Source organism: Chrysoperla carnea, chromosome 4 (genome assembly GCF_905475395.1).
Source record: "Chrysoperla carnea chromosome 4, inChrCarn1.1, whole genome shotgun sequence".
NCBI lineage: Eukaryota > Metazoa > Arthropoda > Insecta > Neuroptera > Chrysopidae > Chrysoperla > Chrysoperla carnea.
The window spans coordinates 8,450,896-8,471,152 of record NC_058340.1 but is presented as its reverse complement, the minus strand read 5'-3'; the positions used below and the strand labels follow the sequence as shown (position 1 = coordinate 8,471,152).

The window sequence follows — 20,257 nt, the reverse complement described above, 5'->3', positions numbered from 1 at the left end:
GGTTTTCGAATGCACATAAGGTGCAAATAAAAAAGAAAGGATTGGAAAAATCAATTTGATAATTTGTAGTAAAGAAAACATAATAACAGTATGAATTTTAAAAATTATTTCAGTGAAAAAACTTAAAGGATTACAAAAACAAGATACATCTATATGCTATCTATGGTAAACTTGTTGAACTAACATTTATTTCGATGGTGGTACCATCTATGGTAAACTTGTTGAACTAACGTTTATTTCGATGGTTGTGCCATCTATGGTAAACTTGTTGAACTAACGTTTATTTCGATGGTTGTGCCATCTATGGTAAACTTGTTGAACTAACATGAATTTCAAAGGTGTGCTCTCTGCCGCTAATCAATGAAACTAACATTTTACCTCGATTTATGGTTTAAAACTTTAAAAGCTACAATTCAAAACAATGTGTTATATATTTACATAAATGCTTTTTTTATTATTTAGTAGAAGTTATTGAAACAATATATATTGATTTTTTCATTTAATTTATTATTAACAAAATTAATTTATTCATTTTACCTTAAAAAAAAATTAAATAAACAAATATCACAACCATAGATAATAACTACAATCTATCATTATATATTTTCATCTTTGAAAATTCACTACATTTTCATGTTTCCCCCCATTCCCCTTGTGTATGTAAAATTTTGTATTTTTAATTGAAAATATTTAATTACATATTAATTATATAACTGGAGCAACTTTGGAATCTGAAAGAGTATTTACCGAGCAATTTTTTGATACTTTCCGCTGATACATATGATTGTTTATTTTCTATTATTATTGCTTTTTTGTTTTTCTTTCCCTTCCCGCTCCCCCCAGTTTATGACATTCTCCTTGTGAATGACGTCATCACATACCTGTTTGAATTGCAATTATTAATTTTAATTAATTATGCAAAAATAATAGATATTTATAAATCGTTATTGTTATATCCCGAAAGAAATAAACGGGAGCAATTTATTGATAGCAAAAACGTTAGGAAAAACTATCAATTTACTGAGATATTGGAAAATAAAATTTTGTATTTTTAATTGCAAATATTTAATTAATTGATAATTTAATAATTGGAGCAATCTTGGAATCTGATGGAGCATTTAGAGAGCAATTTTTTGATATATGATTTAATAAATTTTATTAATATTCCACGCTAACTATATTGTGGTAATAAGTGGCTAGTCTATATATTGTCCGAAATAAAAGCGAATCGTGAAAGACTGCTGTATCAAAGCCCACTTCATTGTTTTATACACATTGTAAACGATATCTGTTTTGTTCTTTTGTAAACGATTTCATTTTGTTTTTCTTTTTTGTTTTATCAAACATTATAAAATTATTTTTATTTTAAAAAATGACCGGAAATTTTTGAACGATATATTGCTCGCCTATCAAAATTGAAATCTTTTTGCAGATTATTCATCCCTATGATATACAAAAACTTTAATTTGCAAAAAAATATATTTAGGTTTAAAAAATAGTTCTTTTGATCCGAATGTAAACTTATCCATTTAAATCCGGAAAATTTATACTATTGTACGCAGATTGGAGACTGCGCGGCGGTCCGAAACCAAAGAGGAGTCAAAATCAACAATAAGAGAAAAAAATTACAAATATCTTTTATCTTGATCAAACAGCACTATGTCATAAATAAGTATAAAATGGATTTAGTATTATTACACTTGAATAGTTTTTGACATTATGTCCGAAATTTAGATTTTTTGACGAAAATTCAATAAGACTTAGTTGAAAAAATGATGATGTGGATTGTAGGGATAGCACTCACCTGAACTGCTTTTATGTTTTCATAATGATGAATAGTCGTGTATGAAATAAAAGGTAAAACGAACAAAAAATAAAATTTATTTTTTTAAATCCATAGGAATAATGCCTATTTTATTTGCACTATCATCGTTTAAGACAATTCCCATTTTTTGAAGAGTTTCTGAATCGACAGTTTTTGCTTTTGTCATTCCTGCAATTAACTTTTGGTTGTCAGGATTTCCTTCACATAAATTTCGTACTGCAAATATAACCCATTGAATTATAACTGATATATAAGTTAAGTAATAATTTTAAAGCTCAAATAAATTATAAGCACAAATAGCATTAGTAAAAGCGTATCGAATATGTAGTCTATTTTCATCTCCAAAAACTTTTTATACCACACAATGACAGAATCATCTCCAAATTGAGTCTCCAATGACTGTGTACTCTGAATGGCGTTCATAAGATCTTTGTTTAACTTTTATCAGTCCACATACTTATTTCAGTCCACTTAAGGCACTATCTTTAGTGATAATCAATTAACATTACACCATTTTTTTTTTCGATTATTAACACGTTTCAAATGAACCTTCGGAGGAACAAAGACTAAGCTTCGGTGAAATCAAATATAACCGCGTTAGATTAAGGATGTAGGATCACCAAGGTAATTTTAAACAAAAAACTTGATTTTTTTTATATGAAGTTGGACTAAGTCTAAATTAATTCTGAAAATTTTGGAGCGGTTGCAACATGTGATTAATGATATAACAGGTGTTACTGGAATGAATATAATAAAATCAATTATGGCTGATGAAAGAGATGCAAATAAATTATAGCATAAACAATACCCTCAAATTGCTAAGTCCTGTTATGCTAATTGGGGTAATTTAATGATTTTCTTAGGGTATCCGATTAATTAAATAAATTAATGACTTCCAAAGTAGGCATATTTAACATTGGTCTTATGGTAAAACGGTAATAATTTTTTTATGTTTTGTCATTATAGAGAAGAAGTAAGTAGTCATACATACAATTTATTATCCAAGAAATTGATTAATGATTTTGTAGAGCAAAAAAAAAAGAAACATCAGTTTCTTTCTTTCATTTAGCCCGTTATACATGTATTTCTTCTGTAGTTAAAAGTTAAAAGCCCATCTGATGACCAAATGAGACTTAGATTTTATGAAATTTTATATATTTTTAAACACGCCTATCATAATAAATTTCGATTTTTGCCCCAATTTCAATGGTGCAGTCCGCCACCAAATTAGCAAAGAGTAACATTCATAATAAGAGTAATCACGGCTAGCTAATTCTTACTGATGATGACTACTTGGTATTCGAAATATGTATTTATAAAATATAAAAAACTGATCTAGGAAATTGGGGCAAAAATCGAAATTTATTTCGATATATCCTAAAGTTCTCATTTATTATCTTCGATAATATTTATATGTTCTTTTATGACTCAAAATCAGAATATTTAAATATATTTTTACATAAATATTAATTTTTATCAAATTTCATAATTTATTTTTCACTAACGAAAGTAAACCCTATTGTACTGAAAGTATTTTTTCAGAAGGTTTTAAAAAACATCAGGACTTTTTCTGTCAAATGTTACTTTTTAGCAAAGCGCTACTTTTTCTGCGTATAAGTGTAATGCTACGAAAATACTTAAAATGAAAAAGGATACATGGATTTCTAGCATCTATGTTACAACAATCCAATAAAAGTTGAATACCTTCCAATTCACGTACCTGAAAAAATATATCATAAATTATTTGTTATCGTTGTAAATTAAGGTAATACGAGCTCCAAGGCAATTGCCAATTTTAGACTTAGGGTTGAAATTATTTGTACCTTATTTTCAACTTTGATGATGAATTTTATTATAATTTTATGTATGTAGGCGAAAAATAAGAATCAAAATTTTCGATATCTGCTTTGGTTTTCGAAATACCGAAAGCTATATAATTAAACAAAATTTTCAAATTTCGATATTTTGAAAATTACTCCAGATATCGAAAAATTTTATTTTTACTTTTCGTCTTATATTCTCTCAAGTTATATAACATAATTTACCATCGAAATTGAAAATATAAATTATTTTAAATTTGTGTCCCCAATACCGTGCTCATACATCCTTAATTAGTCGGGCACAACGGTTTTTTTTTTCAATAATTTATTAAGGTTTTAACTTTAATTTAAATAGTTTTTTTTTAATTTCCACCGACTTGGTTTGGAAGTCTTTTATTTAATAAAAGACTCCCCCTCCCCCAATAAAATTATCAGAATTGATTTAGGCTTAGCCCAACTTCATATTTAAAAAAAATCCAGTTTTTATTTAAAATTGTCTTAGTGCTCGTATATCCTTAATAACAACAAAATATCTTACTAAATTTTGATTTTCTGTATTTTTCCAACATAAATTCCCTACTACACGAATTAACGCTGCTTTAAATCCAAACCCAGGATGATCTTTTATTGTTGGTTCAATTTTTTCGTTTAGAGTTAATTCAGATAGCTTTTGGATTGCAGAAAAATGATTATTTCCTTCTTTGCCAACACTGTGTATACTTTTTAATAGAACTAAAACAAATATTTTTATATTTTACAATCATCTATTGACTTGAAAGCAAAATGAAAATCGCTGGGTACGCAAAGAAATTATCGACTAGAATACAGGTAACGATAGCGGGAATAGCACTGTAAATGACTGTGAGTTAAGCCTCCGGTTACTAGGGCCCGAGCGAAACTGTACATATAATACATATACCCTTGTATACAGGGTGGTTTTAGAAATTATTATGTTATTAACAAGGAAAGGAGAAGTAATACTTTTGAAAATTACCCATTATAGAAAATATTTTTCCCAAAAACTCTACGAAACTAAATAAATAATAACACATAGATTCCCCATTTCTTATATATTTGGACGTACTGATTTCGCAACAAATCTTGTGCCTTTTCTTTAATCATAGGTCCACTCACCGGAACGTTTTTGTTACGAAGTTGACCCATGTTAGCAAACACTGTTAAAGTTCAGGATACTCTGATAAACGTACACGTTTTAGTATTATTTGTACGTCAGAACATTGTGATTGAATTTAATATTTATTCTGAATTATTCTATATTAGATTTTGGCACATTAAATTCGACACAGACTTCATCGCATATCTTCCTACTTTTATAAACGGATATTTACTTCAGTTTTTCACGTACTGATAACGATTTAAGCCTTCGTTTTGGCATTTTTCAAATAAACATCCGTATGATAGTAAAGCAAAACTAAAACTGAAAGTCATTTAGGCTCAAAATTAGTTAAGAGCGGAATTTGCGGGTAGAATAAGAATAAGTAACTAAACAAACAAAACGATGTTAGTTCTCAGTTACAGAGGTTAATGCATGTAAAATTTAATCGCTGCCTCAGTTATAGAGGTAACTATGACGATAAAAACGAATCCCAGATATAGAGATTTGCTTTGTCCCACTAACAGAGGTAATTCAGTGCCAAAGTGTTGGTACTCAGCATGAATTCCAGTTATGGAGGTTTCTCACTTATCCAGGTCCCACTTAATCAAGTTCCACTGTATAATATAACTTACACACACAATTGATGAGTAAACTTTTATCTTGAATCAAACAGGAACTATATTTATTTAAACATGATGCACTCGCAATAATATCCAACAGACAAACGACCTCTTGTGGTTCAATTTTATTCACATAATCGGTAACTGTTTTTAAAATACAATCCGATTTCTTTTTAAATTCTGTTGAAATGAACATCATCAATTCATTGGTTATCAATGTTGACTCATCATCAAACATTGTACCTTTAATCAATTCTAACAAAACAAATCTTTGTGTAACTTCTAATTCTGAGTAATATCTAATAAGAATATTTGTTTGTAATAATAATTCTAGTAATAATTCACCATAATCACTTTCACTTTCATACAAAATAATTGCATTCTTAATAAATTTTATATCATCTGGAATTAATTGTTTATTTTGTAAAAATATGTTATACAAAATCATTCCAACAATTGAAGGGATTCGATTTGGTGTTGAATGAAATAATAATAGTAAAATTTCATTAAACTTATCCCAAATTATAACTTGTAATTGTTGTTCATTTTGTGTGACTAAATTTCCAAGAAATTGTAAAATAACAATTAAACAGTTAATGTAAGTCTCATTTGAGCTTAGAGCAGTAATTAAAAAGTTTGTTAGATCTAAAATTTCGTTATTAATTGAAATTTTTTTCTGAACAGATTTATGTATTGCTACACTGTTTCGTAATGTGAGATAAATTTGTCGTAATAATGGTAAAGAATCCGAAATTTTAATTTGTTTATCCACGTTTGTTTTTAATTCATTGATTATTTCAATGATTTTTATAATTGTTTGATCTGAAAGTGATGGGCTGAAATATTAAATATTTATTAAATTTATACACATAACGTACCTAGCTCAGTAACGGATTAAATGATACCTACTATGAATATTGGCCGGTTTCATCACATTTTAGCTTAAATTCATCTTGTAAATATTTTGTTAAATCTTCATAAGTTGAATTTTCAGTATTCATTTCATCAAAACCTATTTTATTTGGTAATGCCATGTTCTAGAACGATTATTTTAAGTAATGTTTACCTTTTTTTAAATAATATTAATCTACGATAAATCTTTTACATTTCGGTAGAAAATACACATGTGTTTGACACTTTGAGTCTTTGACAGTTCTGTAGAACAACTTTATTAGAAATTAATTAATTAATATACAAAGGGTGTGTTCGGACTAGAGCTTTAATCTATACGCGAGTAAGATCGTTCGCCATTTTTATGATAATGTCAAACAGATATTTTCAAATATGTACTATTTTTATTTTACCATTTATTTTAGATATATGTTGTGTTAACAAAATATATTGTAGAAACATGGATCATATTTATTACATATTTATTACATGAATCATTGTTTTAAGTGATTCTTGAAATTTTTAAAAGAAAACAAACACGTATATTATCACATGTAAAAAGAAAAGGGTATCATAAAATAAACAATATTATGTGTATAAAATTAATCCCAATCACACATTATAAGTTTATTACATAAAAGGATCAGATAACTCCTACTGAACATGAAATGTTGCCCAAAAAGTCATCTTGAACTTTTAAAAATTGCGCGATTTTCCTGTAAGTACTTTTTTTCAGTTTATTATTTATTCCTCAATAAATTTCAAGGTAAAGTATATATTTTAGTACAAAACCAGAAACTTGAATATTTCGAAAACCTAATTTTCAGTTTTTTTTTACTCCATCTAATCGATAACTGATAGTATAGTTCAAGAAAAGTTGGAAGGAGCATTTTTGGTCTAAAGCGCACGGTTATGGAGATATAGCCTAAAACGGTTTTCCTTAAAATGAAGGCACACCCCCCGCTTATTTTTGTAAGGATTTTGTGCTTTTACATTCAGTACGTGATACTGAACATATTTAAATAATAAAATAACTCTTGCAGTGAAATAAGTTCATAATCATGGAAGAAAATGTAGATAATTGTGTATTTTTGCATTTGACCTTCTACCACGTCTGGGGGAGTGTTAGCCCCTTCGGATTGATCTGTCTTTTTCAATATTGACTTAAAATGGTCATTTAAACACTCTGTGTGAATTTCAGCTTTTATACTTTAACGTGAGAGAGCTCGGGTACTGCGACCCAGATTACCTGCTACCTACCGAAGGAACCGTTAGTCAAGGTTTGTAGCCCCCAAAGATTGGTCCCTACACCAGTGAGAATACGCAAAAAAAAATTCAGCTTTTATACTTTAACGTATGTCTGGCAAGCGCTGGCTCTTAGTCCATGATTGACATCTGTCCGAAACAAAAAAGGATCATTTTTTAAATGCACACTTACACAGACTTGACGCATGACAGTTTTATTATGCCATTATTAGATTTTAGAAAGATTTTAACGGTTCACACTAAATTTATTGATAGATACATTTTTACAATTTTTTAATTTTTTAAATATGCAAATAAAAAGTGTAAAACCGAGCACTAACTGTAAGTAATTTAATGGAAATATTGCGAAATTGATACAACAAATTTAGATTTTTTAAATATTTTAATACAAACTTTTTTTAAATAATTTTTATGCATATTTAGCATACACCAATGCTATAAGGCGGCCAGAAAAATATTCAAATATGGGTAATAGGACTTTCAAGATACGAGGCTCAAGTTTTGTAAACAGAGATCTTTTATCTAAAAGACAATATATTAAAATACTTGCGCAACCAAGACCATCAAGGAGGTAAGAGAGATAAATTATTATAAAAATCTTTCCTTTGGCGTATGCATAATTTTTGAGAACGATAATAATGAGAATTATGGTAAATATCATAGCGCAATAGTATCTAAATTTGAGTATGTCTTCTGTGGAAGATACGTTTGCTTTCTCTTTCTCACCAATATTAGTGCTATGGCAAAAACTACCAGTAATGAATAATCGATATTATTCCAAAGCTTCATTTTGACGAATTTTGATCAAATTCATTATCAAATTGCGGTGACAGGGTTATCGTATCATACTCTGCCCCAAAACCACCTATTTACTATTATTTTATAATTTTATTATGCAATTTCAGAATTTCTTATTTATCGAATATTCTCAAATCGTATAAAAGACGTACCTTACCAAAAATAACACCAAGATTACTTTCATTAGCTCTTCCACCAAAGTGGAAGATTCTTAACAACTGGCAATATTACCAAACAATACTTCCATCGTATAGATTTGAAAGAATGGTTGAATTTTTGTTAAAAAATGATATACGTTTTAAGGTGCCTGACAACTGTTTATGTAAAAAGGTTGAATTTATTTTCTTAAAATCCACTACATTTTCGTTGGTTGAGGTAAATATTATAGTTATTCAATGCTAAATACCCTGGTGGAAATATTTTCTGCCGATAGTCTAATTTAGCCTTGCAGTGTTCTGAAAAAAAATTCTAGAAGAATGAGCAAGAAACATTCTGAAAAATCATGAAAAGATGAATATAAAGACTTGCCAGGAAATTATTTAGAGTTTTTCTGACTCATTATTAAAAACTTGTAAAAATGCAGTCTTCAAAATGCTTAATGAGTTTTACATAGATCTTTTCATACTTTTCCAGAATATTTCAGAATTTTTTAGACTTACTCATCGTTCTAGAATTGTTTTACAGAACACAGCAATGCTATTATTAGACTATTGGCAGAAAATATTTCCTCCAGGGTAAGATAGAGCAGCCGTTGAAACTCTAAGAGCATGTGCCTGGTAGTATTAGAAACACGACTCTCCCAACACTCCTTCCAGTTATTATATTTTTAAAATTCATGGGTATAAAGCAACTAACGAAACTGTACCATTATTATCTACGAGATAAGTTCGATTTTATTTTGAATGAAATTTTAACAATTATAGCGTCCTCGTATTAAAAGTAAAGGAAATAGAAGAAAACTTTCAACAAAAAAATGCATAGAAAATTCTAAAATATTTAATGTTATAACGTCACTTGCTGATTTTTTAATGACACCAAATACATGGGTGTTGAGTAAGACTCAAAAGAAAATTTTTGAATATATTATATCTCACTTGCTTGATGCGAGATTATGGAAATATGATTGTAAGAAATTAAAACGAGAATCCATTGAAATGGAATTTATCCGCACTGTAATCAAATGCACAATGTTTGTTAGTTGTATTTTGTGTTCAATTAATAAAATAGATTTACAAGTATGTATATCCAACTAAATGAATAGGGTACTTTCGGTAGTGAAAAATAAATTATGAAATTTCATAAAAATTAAAATTAATGTAGAGATTTATACTTAAATATTTTGATTTTGAGTCATAATAGCACATTATTGTTTTATTATATTAAAATTAAAATTAAAAGTCGTAATTTCTAATTTGTATATCACATGACCTGCAAACTTTCACATTTATAATATAAATAGAATTCCAGTTCATGAAGCTTTTTTCATTTTAGGTCTTTAGCGAATCAGAATCAAAAAGCGGTATGTCACCTCAGAGAGTGAGTACACCCACAAGTGTGAGTACAACCAAAACAGATAGGTTTACTTCTTCAAGTAATAATTCAGTCAAAGAAAATAATAATGATGCAAAGAAAATGCAGGAAGAGCTTGTATCGAAAGAAAAATTTGAAGATAAATCAGATCTAGGAAAAACAAGATGGCCTTCTAAACAAAAGCCCAGTAAAACTCCAAAAGAAAGTACAATTTCAAACATATCCAAACGAGTTATTGATGATGATGAACGACAAATTGTAGAAACTTATGCTCAAACAACAATCATTGAAAATGTTTCAAAGGTATGAATAATAATAAACAAGAACAAATAAGTTGGGTAGCGTAATCGAGTCCCTATCTCTACAAGATTCTGTCAGTTCACAGACCCAGTTCACAAAGCCTACAGTTTCTGTACCCAAATATTCTTTTTTTTTTTTGTAAATTTTACCGTATTGGTGATAATGAGATTTACGTTGAAATGAGGAGTCGGTAGAAACTATACGATTTCTGAACTAAACTACACCTTCTGGCGAGGTGGTAACCATTATTATCAGGATATAATTAATTATCTTATAATTTATAGTTTACATCAACAACGAAAACAGATACATGTCATATTTTGGATTGTGAACGAAATGATAGATTATTGACAGAAATTCGAAAATTTTATAAGAAACGAGCTGATCTTCATAATGAGCATGTATTTGATGATGTGTTACTACCAAGGATAACTTTAAATGAAATTATGAAATATGCTGAGCTAGTATTGGCGGTAAGATCTTGACGTGTTTATCGCTTGCAAAGAAAATGAACAACAAGTTTATATTAATATTTCGTACTAAAAAATCTGAACACATATTTCATAAAATTATAGAATCAGATCATGGCTGTAACGCCAACAAGACATTTACAGAACGCTTTTCAAATGAAAATTATAGAATGGGTACAAGAAATCCTTTCAATTGATGCATGGGATGATTGTATGAAATGTGATATAAAATTGTTATCTTATGAATTGGCAAGATACATCACTGAAGGTACAAACTATAAAACTACAGGATACAGTAGAATCTCGATAATTTGAGTATCGAGTTTTTATTGGTTTATATTTTTACTTAGTGAGATTTATTTATTTTTTTTTTTTATTGATTATACATATTTAATCCAATTAATCTGCGAAACGGATGACAAAATTGCTATCAGAAAACAAAAAATACGTTGTTATAGAAAGAAACAAGCCAAGAAACATATTAAAGTTAATATTTGGTAAATGGACTTTTTATAAATAAGTAGTAGGTCCTCCTGATTTGGTGTATGAATGTGTACAAAATTGTGCAAAACGCCGTTTTTCCATTAAGCAGCATTTAAAAATCACAAATTTGCAATTGCCTATGTCTATTTTTCTAGAAAAAAAACCTCCTAAAGTGCAAAGGGTGGAAAATGATAAAAAAGAAATGAAAGAATCGAAATTTATAACTGATCAAAGAGGATATGGTTGGGACCAACCAGGAGGATATATCAACACACTCAAGATAAGGACCTCAAAAATAAGAGGTATCGATTTGAACGTACAACACTTTTTAGATATCACGCCTCATAAACCTGGTACAGTGTGTTGTGCATCTTTGAAAGTTTGGTCGGCTTGGATAAAAGATGTTGCAGAAAATGCAAAATTATGGTGTATTTGGATAAATCAAATAATCGCTAATATGTCCTATTTGTCAGCTATAATGCGAGGTAAAGTGAAAAATTCCTATTTTTGAGGTCTGCTCCGATAAAGGTTAATCATAATTTATGAAGGATCTTTGAAGCAGTATATATCTTTGGAACGTCTACGATTGTACTCAGACTATATCTGTCTTATAGTAAGGAAAGTAAACATGCTTTCTTGCATTTCGGCAAAATAAACATGCTTGGCATAAAATTTAATTAAATTTTAGACCTTTTGTAGGGGAAGTTTATGATAAAGATGGTAATCAATTAATATTGATGAAGTGTGATTGGAAACAGTTTATATCTAATTTAGACGATGATGTAGATGCATGGCGTCAATATAATAATCATATACAAAGTTTAACGGATCAATTAACTACTGCATTTCATGGTAAACGGATAACATGTTGCAAGTGTTGTAAAGATGAAAATCTTCATATTTCTGACAATAGTATTAAACATTTGTATCGACGATTATTTGATGCTATGGAAACGACCAGAAACTGGAGACATTGGTTACAAGAAATGGTTAACGAAGCAAAGCAATTAACATGCATTTCTAAAGAAAGATGTTTATGTCACATTCCAGTCATTGAAATTTTCCCGGTTCGAACAAGCAAAAATAAAGAACCGAATATTTGTAATCATATAGATGGTTGTCCTTTGGTACCATATAAGGAGATATTTGTTGAAAAAGATCCATCCATTTATTCAATTGAGCATTGGATCACTTCTGACTTTTATTGAAAAATATTCTGTCGAACATTGTCTTAGTTTGAAATTGAAGTAAAATTTTTGTTCTTGATTGCAAAGAGTTTTGTTTTTCGCGTATGTGTATAAGAAAATCGTTTAGTTTGGAGGGATTTACTAGGAAAAAATCGCATTTGTCGGGGATTTTTTATATCTTGTACATTTCACTTATAACAAAGTACTAGCTGAGTCGGCGTCAAGTCATATTGAGTATTTGGTATACCGAGTATTTTTCCTCCCCGGTCCCCTGACTGTTTTCTTGTTTTCATACTTTTTAGAGCGTAATTTTATAGCCGCCGGAACTCATCACACTTATTCTGTTCTCTAAGAAGATGGCTTAGTAACCAAAATAATTGCCGGAAAAAAAAATAAAAATAAATAAATTGGAATTCGTTGAACGCAAACGCAAAGATGAAATATTTATTTGTTTATTAAAAAAACAATATTTTTATATTTCATGAAAATTGTTTTTGCCCAGTAAGTGTTCGTTTATATCGAGAATGGTTTTTCTCCAATATGAAATCGTTTATGTCCAACTAAAGTCTGTTTGGAGGTAAATTTTTTTTCACAAACATCACATGCAAATGGTTTTTCTCCAGTATGTGTTCGTTTATGCCGATTTAAATTTTGGAGAATGTTAAATTTTTTCTCACAAACATCACATGAAAATGGTTTTTCTCCAGTATGTATTCGTTTATGTATAACTAAAGTGTGTTTGTAGGTAAAAATATTCCCACAAACATCACATGAAAATGGTTTTTCCCCAGTATGTGTTCGATTATGTCGAACTAAATCATTTTTTTTAATAAATTTTTTCTCACAAAAATCACACGAAAATGGTTTCTCTCCAGTATGTATTCGTTTATGTTCAATTAAAATGTCTTGTCGGTGAAATTTTTTCTCACAAAAATCACATGAAAATGGTTGTTCTCCAGTATGTGTTCGTTTATGTGTAACTAAAGTGTGTTTGTAGCTAAATTTGCTCCCACAAACATCACATGAAAATAGTTTTTTATCAGTATGTGTTTGTTTATGTTTTTCTTGATGATTTGAATCAGTTTCAGTTTCTTCAAACATTCCATCATAACTTTCTATCCTTTCTTCTTTTATAATTAATTCTGATTGTAATACTCCTTCCATTTTAATTCTTGCATTTTTTTGTATTATTTCATCATCAATAATATTGTCGCATATTTCATCACTTTTGGAATCCACTTCAAATATTTCTTCCTTAGCTTCTTCTTTGATCATTATTACTACAGGTAATTTTTCATTTGTCATATTTTCACCTTAACATAATTTGTTTTTTATCAATAAAATATTATTTAAACAAACAATTATAATTAAAAAAAACTATTACCATTCATTATTTTTTTAATCGTGTTCGAATAAATATATTCAATTAAATCAAGTTGAATGAAATTGAAATATGCTTTAATGACTTAAAGTAAAATTAAATATGGTATAATCTCTATGCCTAAATATGTGTGCAAGGGTTCGAAAAGAGTATGTATAGCATATTTAGGAAGGGTGATGTTACAATATTTTATTAGGGTAGGGGGTTGAAAAGTAGTTCTAAATGCGTTACGTACTTATGAAGGTGTCAAAGATTAAGTTTTAACTATGGAAAATGCTAATTACACAGAAAGAGCGGGCGAGCTATTGTGAATGGAGGTGGGCAGCGAAATCGACTGACTGCGGATTATGGGCGCGTATCACAAATATAATATTTTACATTTTGTATTTATATGTTATATTATGGTCATTTCTTTGAACATCAGATAGCTGTGTGCGTTAAAACTTGTCTATGTATATTATTATTTTAGTGATTACTTCGAATTCAACAGTCACAAATTTTTTTATTTATTATCATATGTAACTTTATTGTTGGATTTTTTTTATCTATTTCGTTTTTGTTATCTTGAACGTTTCTTGTTTTATTTTTTGATAACTCTGTATTGTTTTAATTCCGCGTTGGTTGGGTTGAGTTTGTAGGCTATATAGGAGTTGGCTAGGTTCTGAAGTTTTTAGCCCTTGTGTTCAAAAATGAGACACTATTACAGAAAACGTATGTAAGAAAATACAAGGGCTAAAAACTTCAGAACTCTATATAGTCGACAAACTCAACTCAACCTACGCGTAATTAAAACAATACACAGTTATCAAAAAATAAAATAAGAAACGTTCAAGATAATAAAAATGAAAAAAGATCCAATAGAGTTTACGTATGATAATAAAATTTAAAAAAAAATTATGAATGTTGCTGGGTTCGAACTAAGTAATCACTAAAATAACAAAATACATAGACAAGTGTTAATGCCCTCTGCTATCTGATGTTCAAAGAAATGACCATAATATAACATATAAATACAAATGTTAAATATTGTATTTGAGATACGCGCCATTAAGATATCTTTATATATTTATCTTTCATTGAAGATATCCATTGCCAGTTCTACGTCACTTGACGCTCCTTGAAAAGTTACATTTATGAACGCAACCAACATATGTCAAATTGTCAATGTCAGCAACATTTTAACCTCAAAGTATTTGATGTTTAGTTAAACTAATGAGTTAAATTTATATTATTATATGCATAGTATTAATTTTTATACAAGATGAACGAAATAATTACGAGTACTTTAAAAGATGCCAACAGACATTTAAACAAATTGAATGAACAAAATGCAATTTTAAAAAAAGCAATATTTGAAGTTGAAGAATCCGCTCAAAATACAATCCGCGAAATAGATGCAATATTTGATAAAATTAAAAATCAGATAAACAATATTATTGAAACGAAACGTAATAAACTTAAAGAAAATACAAAATCAGTAAGTTGTTCAATTTAATATAAAAACTGCTAAGACTTCTGCTTTAAAATTAATTTTATGATTGCCTTACCTTTATATATAGTGTCGGGTATTAATTTTAAGGGAATTTTAAATATTTTTTAGATTCAAATTAAAAGTATAACACCGCTGAAGCAATGTAAAAAAGTAATAGAAAATGAAATAGTTTCAACTGAAAAATATATATTATCGGGACAGCATCTTTTAAATACTACAGACGAATTGTATTCAGCGGAATTTGAAGAACAATCTAAAAAATTAGGTTCATTACCCGCAGTTCCAACAATTGAAGAAATTCCATTTATTAGCTTTCAGTACGATTTAAATGACTTAATGGTTGAATTTGAAACTCGCATTAACAATATTGGAAATATTTCACAAATAGGACCAATACAGGTATAAACTATTTATTTATAATAGTTATTGAAATAAATACCACGATACTCGAAATAAAATTGTATATTAAGAAATTATATTTTAACAAGTCAAAACAAACAATTGACTTGTTAATTGTTGATTACCATGCATAAATAGTGTTGATTACTATATCAAATTGCACATACATATACAATTTATATAATACGTTCTATACAATTTACGCCTAATTTGCGCCCTCACGGGTAAATAGTGATGTTTACGAAAAAATGTTTCAAACAAAAGTTGTTTATTTTTTGATAAGAAGCATTTTTTACTTTTAACTTTTGTTTTATCTCTAACAGTTTACAAGATGAGTCCTACGGACCCATAAGTCAAGACCCAATTGACCTATGTTGCTCATTTACGAACTCGACCTCACTTTTTACGTCCTGAGTACACTGTAAAAATTTCAGCTTGATATCTTTTTTCGTTTTTGAGTTCTCGAGTTGACAGACGGACGGACGGACAACCGGAAATGAATTTTATGAACACCTATACCAAAATTTTGTTCGTAGCATCAATATTTTTAAGCGTTACAAACTTGGGACTAAACTTAATATACCTTGCATATTACATATATGCATGGTATAAAAATACAATCAAAAAACATAGGTACAACGAACTTACATTTCGCTAAATATTGATATTTTGATTGCAATTATTTAGTGAGTTTGAAAAATTCTTTTATCTTTCAAACCCACTAAATAATTTTTTGTGAACTGTTTACAAAAAGTTTGGTTCCTGTAATTGTTGTTCAAAGGTTGGTAATGATTTTTTTTAACTTTGTGAAAAATGTTATTATGGTAATGTTATATGAATAAATTTAGCTACTGACGATGATTGCGTTGCAATCGAAATATCGATATTTAGCGAAATGTAAGTCTGTTACATTAGTTAATATACAATTTTGAGTATCGTGGTATTTATTTCAATAATTATGTCTCAACTCGAAGTAAACAAAAATTCATCGTTATATACATTTATAAGTTAAATCTTAAGATTTGATAAGTTAATTGTGTGCGTGTATTTTTAGATAACTCAACATTTAGAACGACCTGGTGGTTGTTTAATAGAATGGAGTGAGTTAGAAGTCGATGATAATACATCATTCGACATTCAATTATATAATTTGCAAAGATCTTATGGAGATTTAACTTTAAATCCTGAACTGGAAGTCAATTTTAAAGATTGTTACACCGGTATGATAAAAAAATATACAGTTTGAGGTTATTTAATGTGTTACAGATGTTTATTTTTTAAATGAGAAAATTTAGGGAGTTATAATAGGGAATATTCATGAAATTTAAATATTTTTTACTCTGTTATAACGGTGTAAACAATGAATTAAAAATATAAAAAAAATACATGAATATTCCCTATTATGTGAACATTCAAAAATAAACATTTTTAGAGTTTAAAAAACACATAATAGTATAGGATCAAAGTCATTTAAAAAAAAATTAAGATAGTACGAGCACCAGCGCAAATTTTAGATTTTGGATTGAAATTATTTGTACCTTATTTTAATTTTAACTTCATGAATGTAGACACATAAAATTAGAATAAAATTGTTCGATATCTGCCTTGGTTTTCGAAATATCAAAAGCTTATTAATTTAACAAAATTTTCGATATTTTGAAAATTTTCAGAATTGATTTAGACTTAATCCAACTTCATATAAAAAAATCAAGTTTTGTATTTAAATTTGATTTGGTGTTCGTACATTCTTAAGCCGTGTAAAAATCAAATAGACAGATGTAACAATTTTAAAACACCCCTCACTGTATACTAATTTTACGATATTTTGTTAGATCGGACAAAAAAACAAATGATCATCTATTTTTAGGTAGTAACTGTTTTTATTTAGCAAAAGATATGCGTTGTAATGACGTTTATACATTTCGTGTACGTTGTTTAACTGAAAATAGTACAATCTGGTCGGCGTGGTCTCGACCGTACGTAGTTTCAACACATTTGAAACCATTTATGTGGAGCTCAGTCTCTACAGATTATAAATTAACTAATGATAATACTATTGCCACAAAATGTTCAACACACACAGCCATTATTTATTCAGATTCAGCTCAATTTTATCCGAATTATTCAATTGAATTTACAGTAAGTTTATTTTTTTTTAATTTTTTTGTTGTTAAGTAGAAATGAGAATATAGGAAACAGCACCGATTTTAACGAAACTTTGTAGCGTGTTCATAAAACCCTGAGAAACATTCAGATTTCAGTTTCACTAGTTTATAGCCATACCAGAAAGGCCTGTGATACTCTCATCAAAATTTCCCAAATGAAAAATGAATATTCATTTATTTGTTAATTACTGTAACTTAGAAATCCTTTGAGAAAGTTTTACGTTTTGCAGTTTATTTCTTTAAAAATTAATTAATAAAGCACCGCACCTTCCAATACACAGATCTAAAAAATATTTAACTTAAGATTTTAGAAAGTAGTGAACCATCAAAATTCCAATGCATTGGATTAATTGATAAACCAATACCAGAAGAAAAAAATATAATACGTCAAGGAACATTTGTGTTATCAACCACCGGACAATTATTTGTGGATGGAAATGAAAAATTAACGCAACTACCAAAACTAGACAAAAATTCAAAGGTAATAAAAAAAAAAAAGCACTCGATAATCAATGAAAAAATAATAATAAAATTAATCACTAATCAGGCCTTTTATTCATCAGGAACAGTTCTGATTTTGATTATTTTCTTTTTAAATGCTATATAGGGTGCGCCATATTTTATGTCGGTATGTAAACTAACTATGTAAACAAACCAATTTCTGTATATGAGTTATTTTTATTCAATTTGATCCTTAACAATTTATTTGGACTAGTTTTTGAATATAACATCAATCAAGCGCACCCTATATTTACCAAAAGTTTTGTATTTTTAGCCCGAATCGAATAAAGCGTTATTGGGGCAAATGTGTAATTTAAAAAAAAAATAATTTCTTGAAACCGAAAAGTATCATAACAAACTTTTTTTTTTTAATTAAAAAAATCTATTATAGCGGGGTAAATCTACCGAATTTTGATAATAAATTAGGTAAATTTTGGGATAAAACTAATTTTTTTTTCAATATATTATTTCGTTATAAAAAATACAGAAAAGAACATTTCCGGTTCCAGATCGATTCGCACGACCTTCTGCACGCGGTTTTTATCTCTTTGGTGACGTTTTCTGCTTATATAGATCGTATGAAGACGAATAAAAAAAAACTTGTTTGCTAAAAATTTCTGAATCGACCTTGCTTGTTATCGAACCCTGAACACAATAGTTGAAATTTTCAATAGTTGTACCTTGTAATGATGCAAATCAGGACTTTTTCGATTTTTTTACGTTTTTGTTTTGTAGTAATGTTTCGGCTCATAATTAAGGTTTTGAAAAAAAAAACGTTGGCACTCTCGGAAAAAACATAAAAAAAAACCTGCAATTCAAAAAAAAAGTTAAAATCGAATGATTTGCCTGAACTGTACGAGCTGTGAGAACCAGAACACTCCTTTTCTGTATTTTTTACAATGAAAGAAGATTATTAAAAAAAACCATATCCCAAAATTTACCGAATTTATTATCAAATTTCTGTAAATTTACCCAAATATTATTGAAGATTAAGAGGAAAACCTAAATTGTTTCAATCAACATTGAATCATAATATGATTGTAATTTATTTTTGTTTTAAGGTGATTTTCTCAAGTGAACTTATGTTACCGGATAAATTAAGAATTACCGTCGAAAATCAAAATAAAACGGTCACATATGATTGGATCGTTGACGATCCCGAACAACCGCTGTACTTTGCTGCATGTATGGACGGGCAACCATGGAAATTATTAGTAGAATAACAATTTTTCTTTTGAAAATAATAATTTAGCCAAAGTATTTATACTTAATTTTTTAAATAATGTTATTGAAAAAAATGTATTGTAATCAGCTCTTAACCTCTTTGCCAATTATTTTTTATTTGTGATACAAAATAATTTTAATTACCTTGTGCCTTTATTATAAGTTTTAAAAGTAAGTTTTTAAATGTATGTTTTCCAATTTCTAGGAGATCTTTTTTAATCGTTTTACAAATTAGATAAAATAATTTAAGGATGAATATGAATATACATACCGTGGTGAAAATATTTTCTCCAATTTAGTCTTGCAGTGTTCTGAAAACCAATTCTAGAAGAATGAGTAGGTCTAAAAAATTGTGAAACATTCTGAAAAAGTATGAAAAGATCCATGTAAAACTTATTAAACAGTTTGAAGACTGCATTTTACAAGTTTCTGAACTCTCCTGGAAGACCTTTTCAGAATTAATAAGAGATTTCATGAAAATTTAGCTAAAGTAAGAGTAAGACTTTTTCAGAATTAATCAGGAAAATTTTAAAGATTTCAGATTTCCGAAAATATAATTACTGTAGAGAACTGCAAGACTAAATTATATATTGGTACAAAATATTTCCATCAAGGTACATAGTACTGAAGCACCGAATTTTGCTCCAGAGGAAAATTGTTTAAAAAAACTGACTAGAATCTATATATTTCCTTTGTGGGAATATATAGAAACTCAAAAACGATTTTAAAAAAAATTATTGAAATTTAAATGTCGAATTTCTAAAAAATGACCATTCTTACGACAAAAT

At 28.4% G+C, this 20,257-nt stretch overlaps 3 protein-coding genes across 3 annotated transcripts; 2 read left to right on the top strand and 1 right to left on the bottom strand.

Annotated features, from left to right (window-relative positions):
• Positions 1-1,336: 1,336 nt before the first annotated feature.
• On the bottom strand, positions 1,337-6,520 carry LOC123297803 (ataxin-10). The gene is made up of 5 exons (XM_044879593.1): positions 6,292-6,520; positions 5,395-6,218; positions 4,184-4,377; positions 3,482-3,545; positions 1,337-2,068 (listed from the first exon to the last, which is right to left on the bottom strand). The coding sequence occupies exons 1-5, from the start codon at positions 6,414-6,416 to the stop codon at positions 1,881-1,883; spliced, it is 1,395 nt and encodes a 464-aa protein (XP_044735528.1). The 5' UTR covers positions 6,417-6,520; the 3' UTR covers positions 1,337-1,880.
• Positions 6,521-7,712: 1,192 nt separating this feature from the next.
• LOC123297799 lies at positions 7,713-12,328 on the top strand. Its single transcript, XM_044879587.1, has 10 exons — positions 7,713-7,860; positions 7,963-8,110; positions 8,445-8,667; positions 9,261-9,276; positions 9,481-9,572; positions 9,829-10,170; positions 10,452-10,640; positions 10,743-10,905; positions 11,276-11,605; positions 11,820-12,328. The coding sequence occupies exons 1-10, from the start codon at positions 7,827-7,829 to the stop codon at positions 12,326-12,328; spliced, it is 2,046 nt and encodes a 681-aa protein (XP_044735522.1). The 5' UTR covers positions 7,713-7,826.
• Positions 12,329-14,913: 2,585 nt separating this feature from the next.
• On the top strand, positions 14,914-19,614 carry LOC123298309 (cytokine receptor-like factor 3). The gene is made up of 6 exons (XM_044880277.1): positions 14,914-15,165; positions 15,289-15,579; positions 16,634-16,799; positions 17,447-17,718; positions 18,049-18,225; positions 19,307-19,614. Exons 1-6 carry the CDS (start codon positions 14,950-14,952, stop codon positions 19,466-19,468), a joined length of 1,284 nt encoding a protein of 427 aa, XP_044736212.1. The 5' UTR covers positions 14,914-14,949; the 3' UTR covers positions 19,469-19,614.
• The last annotated feature ends 643 nt before the right edge of the window (positions 19,615-20,257 follow it).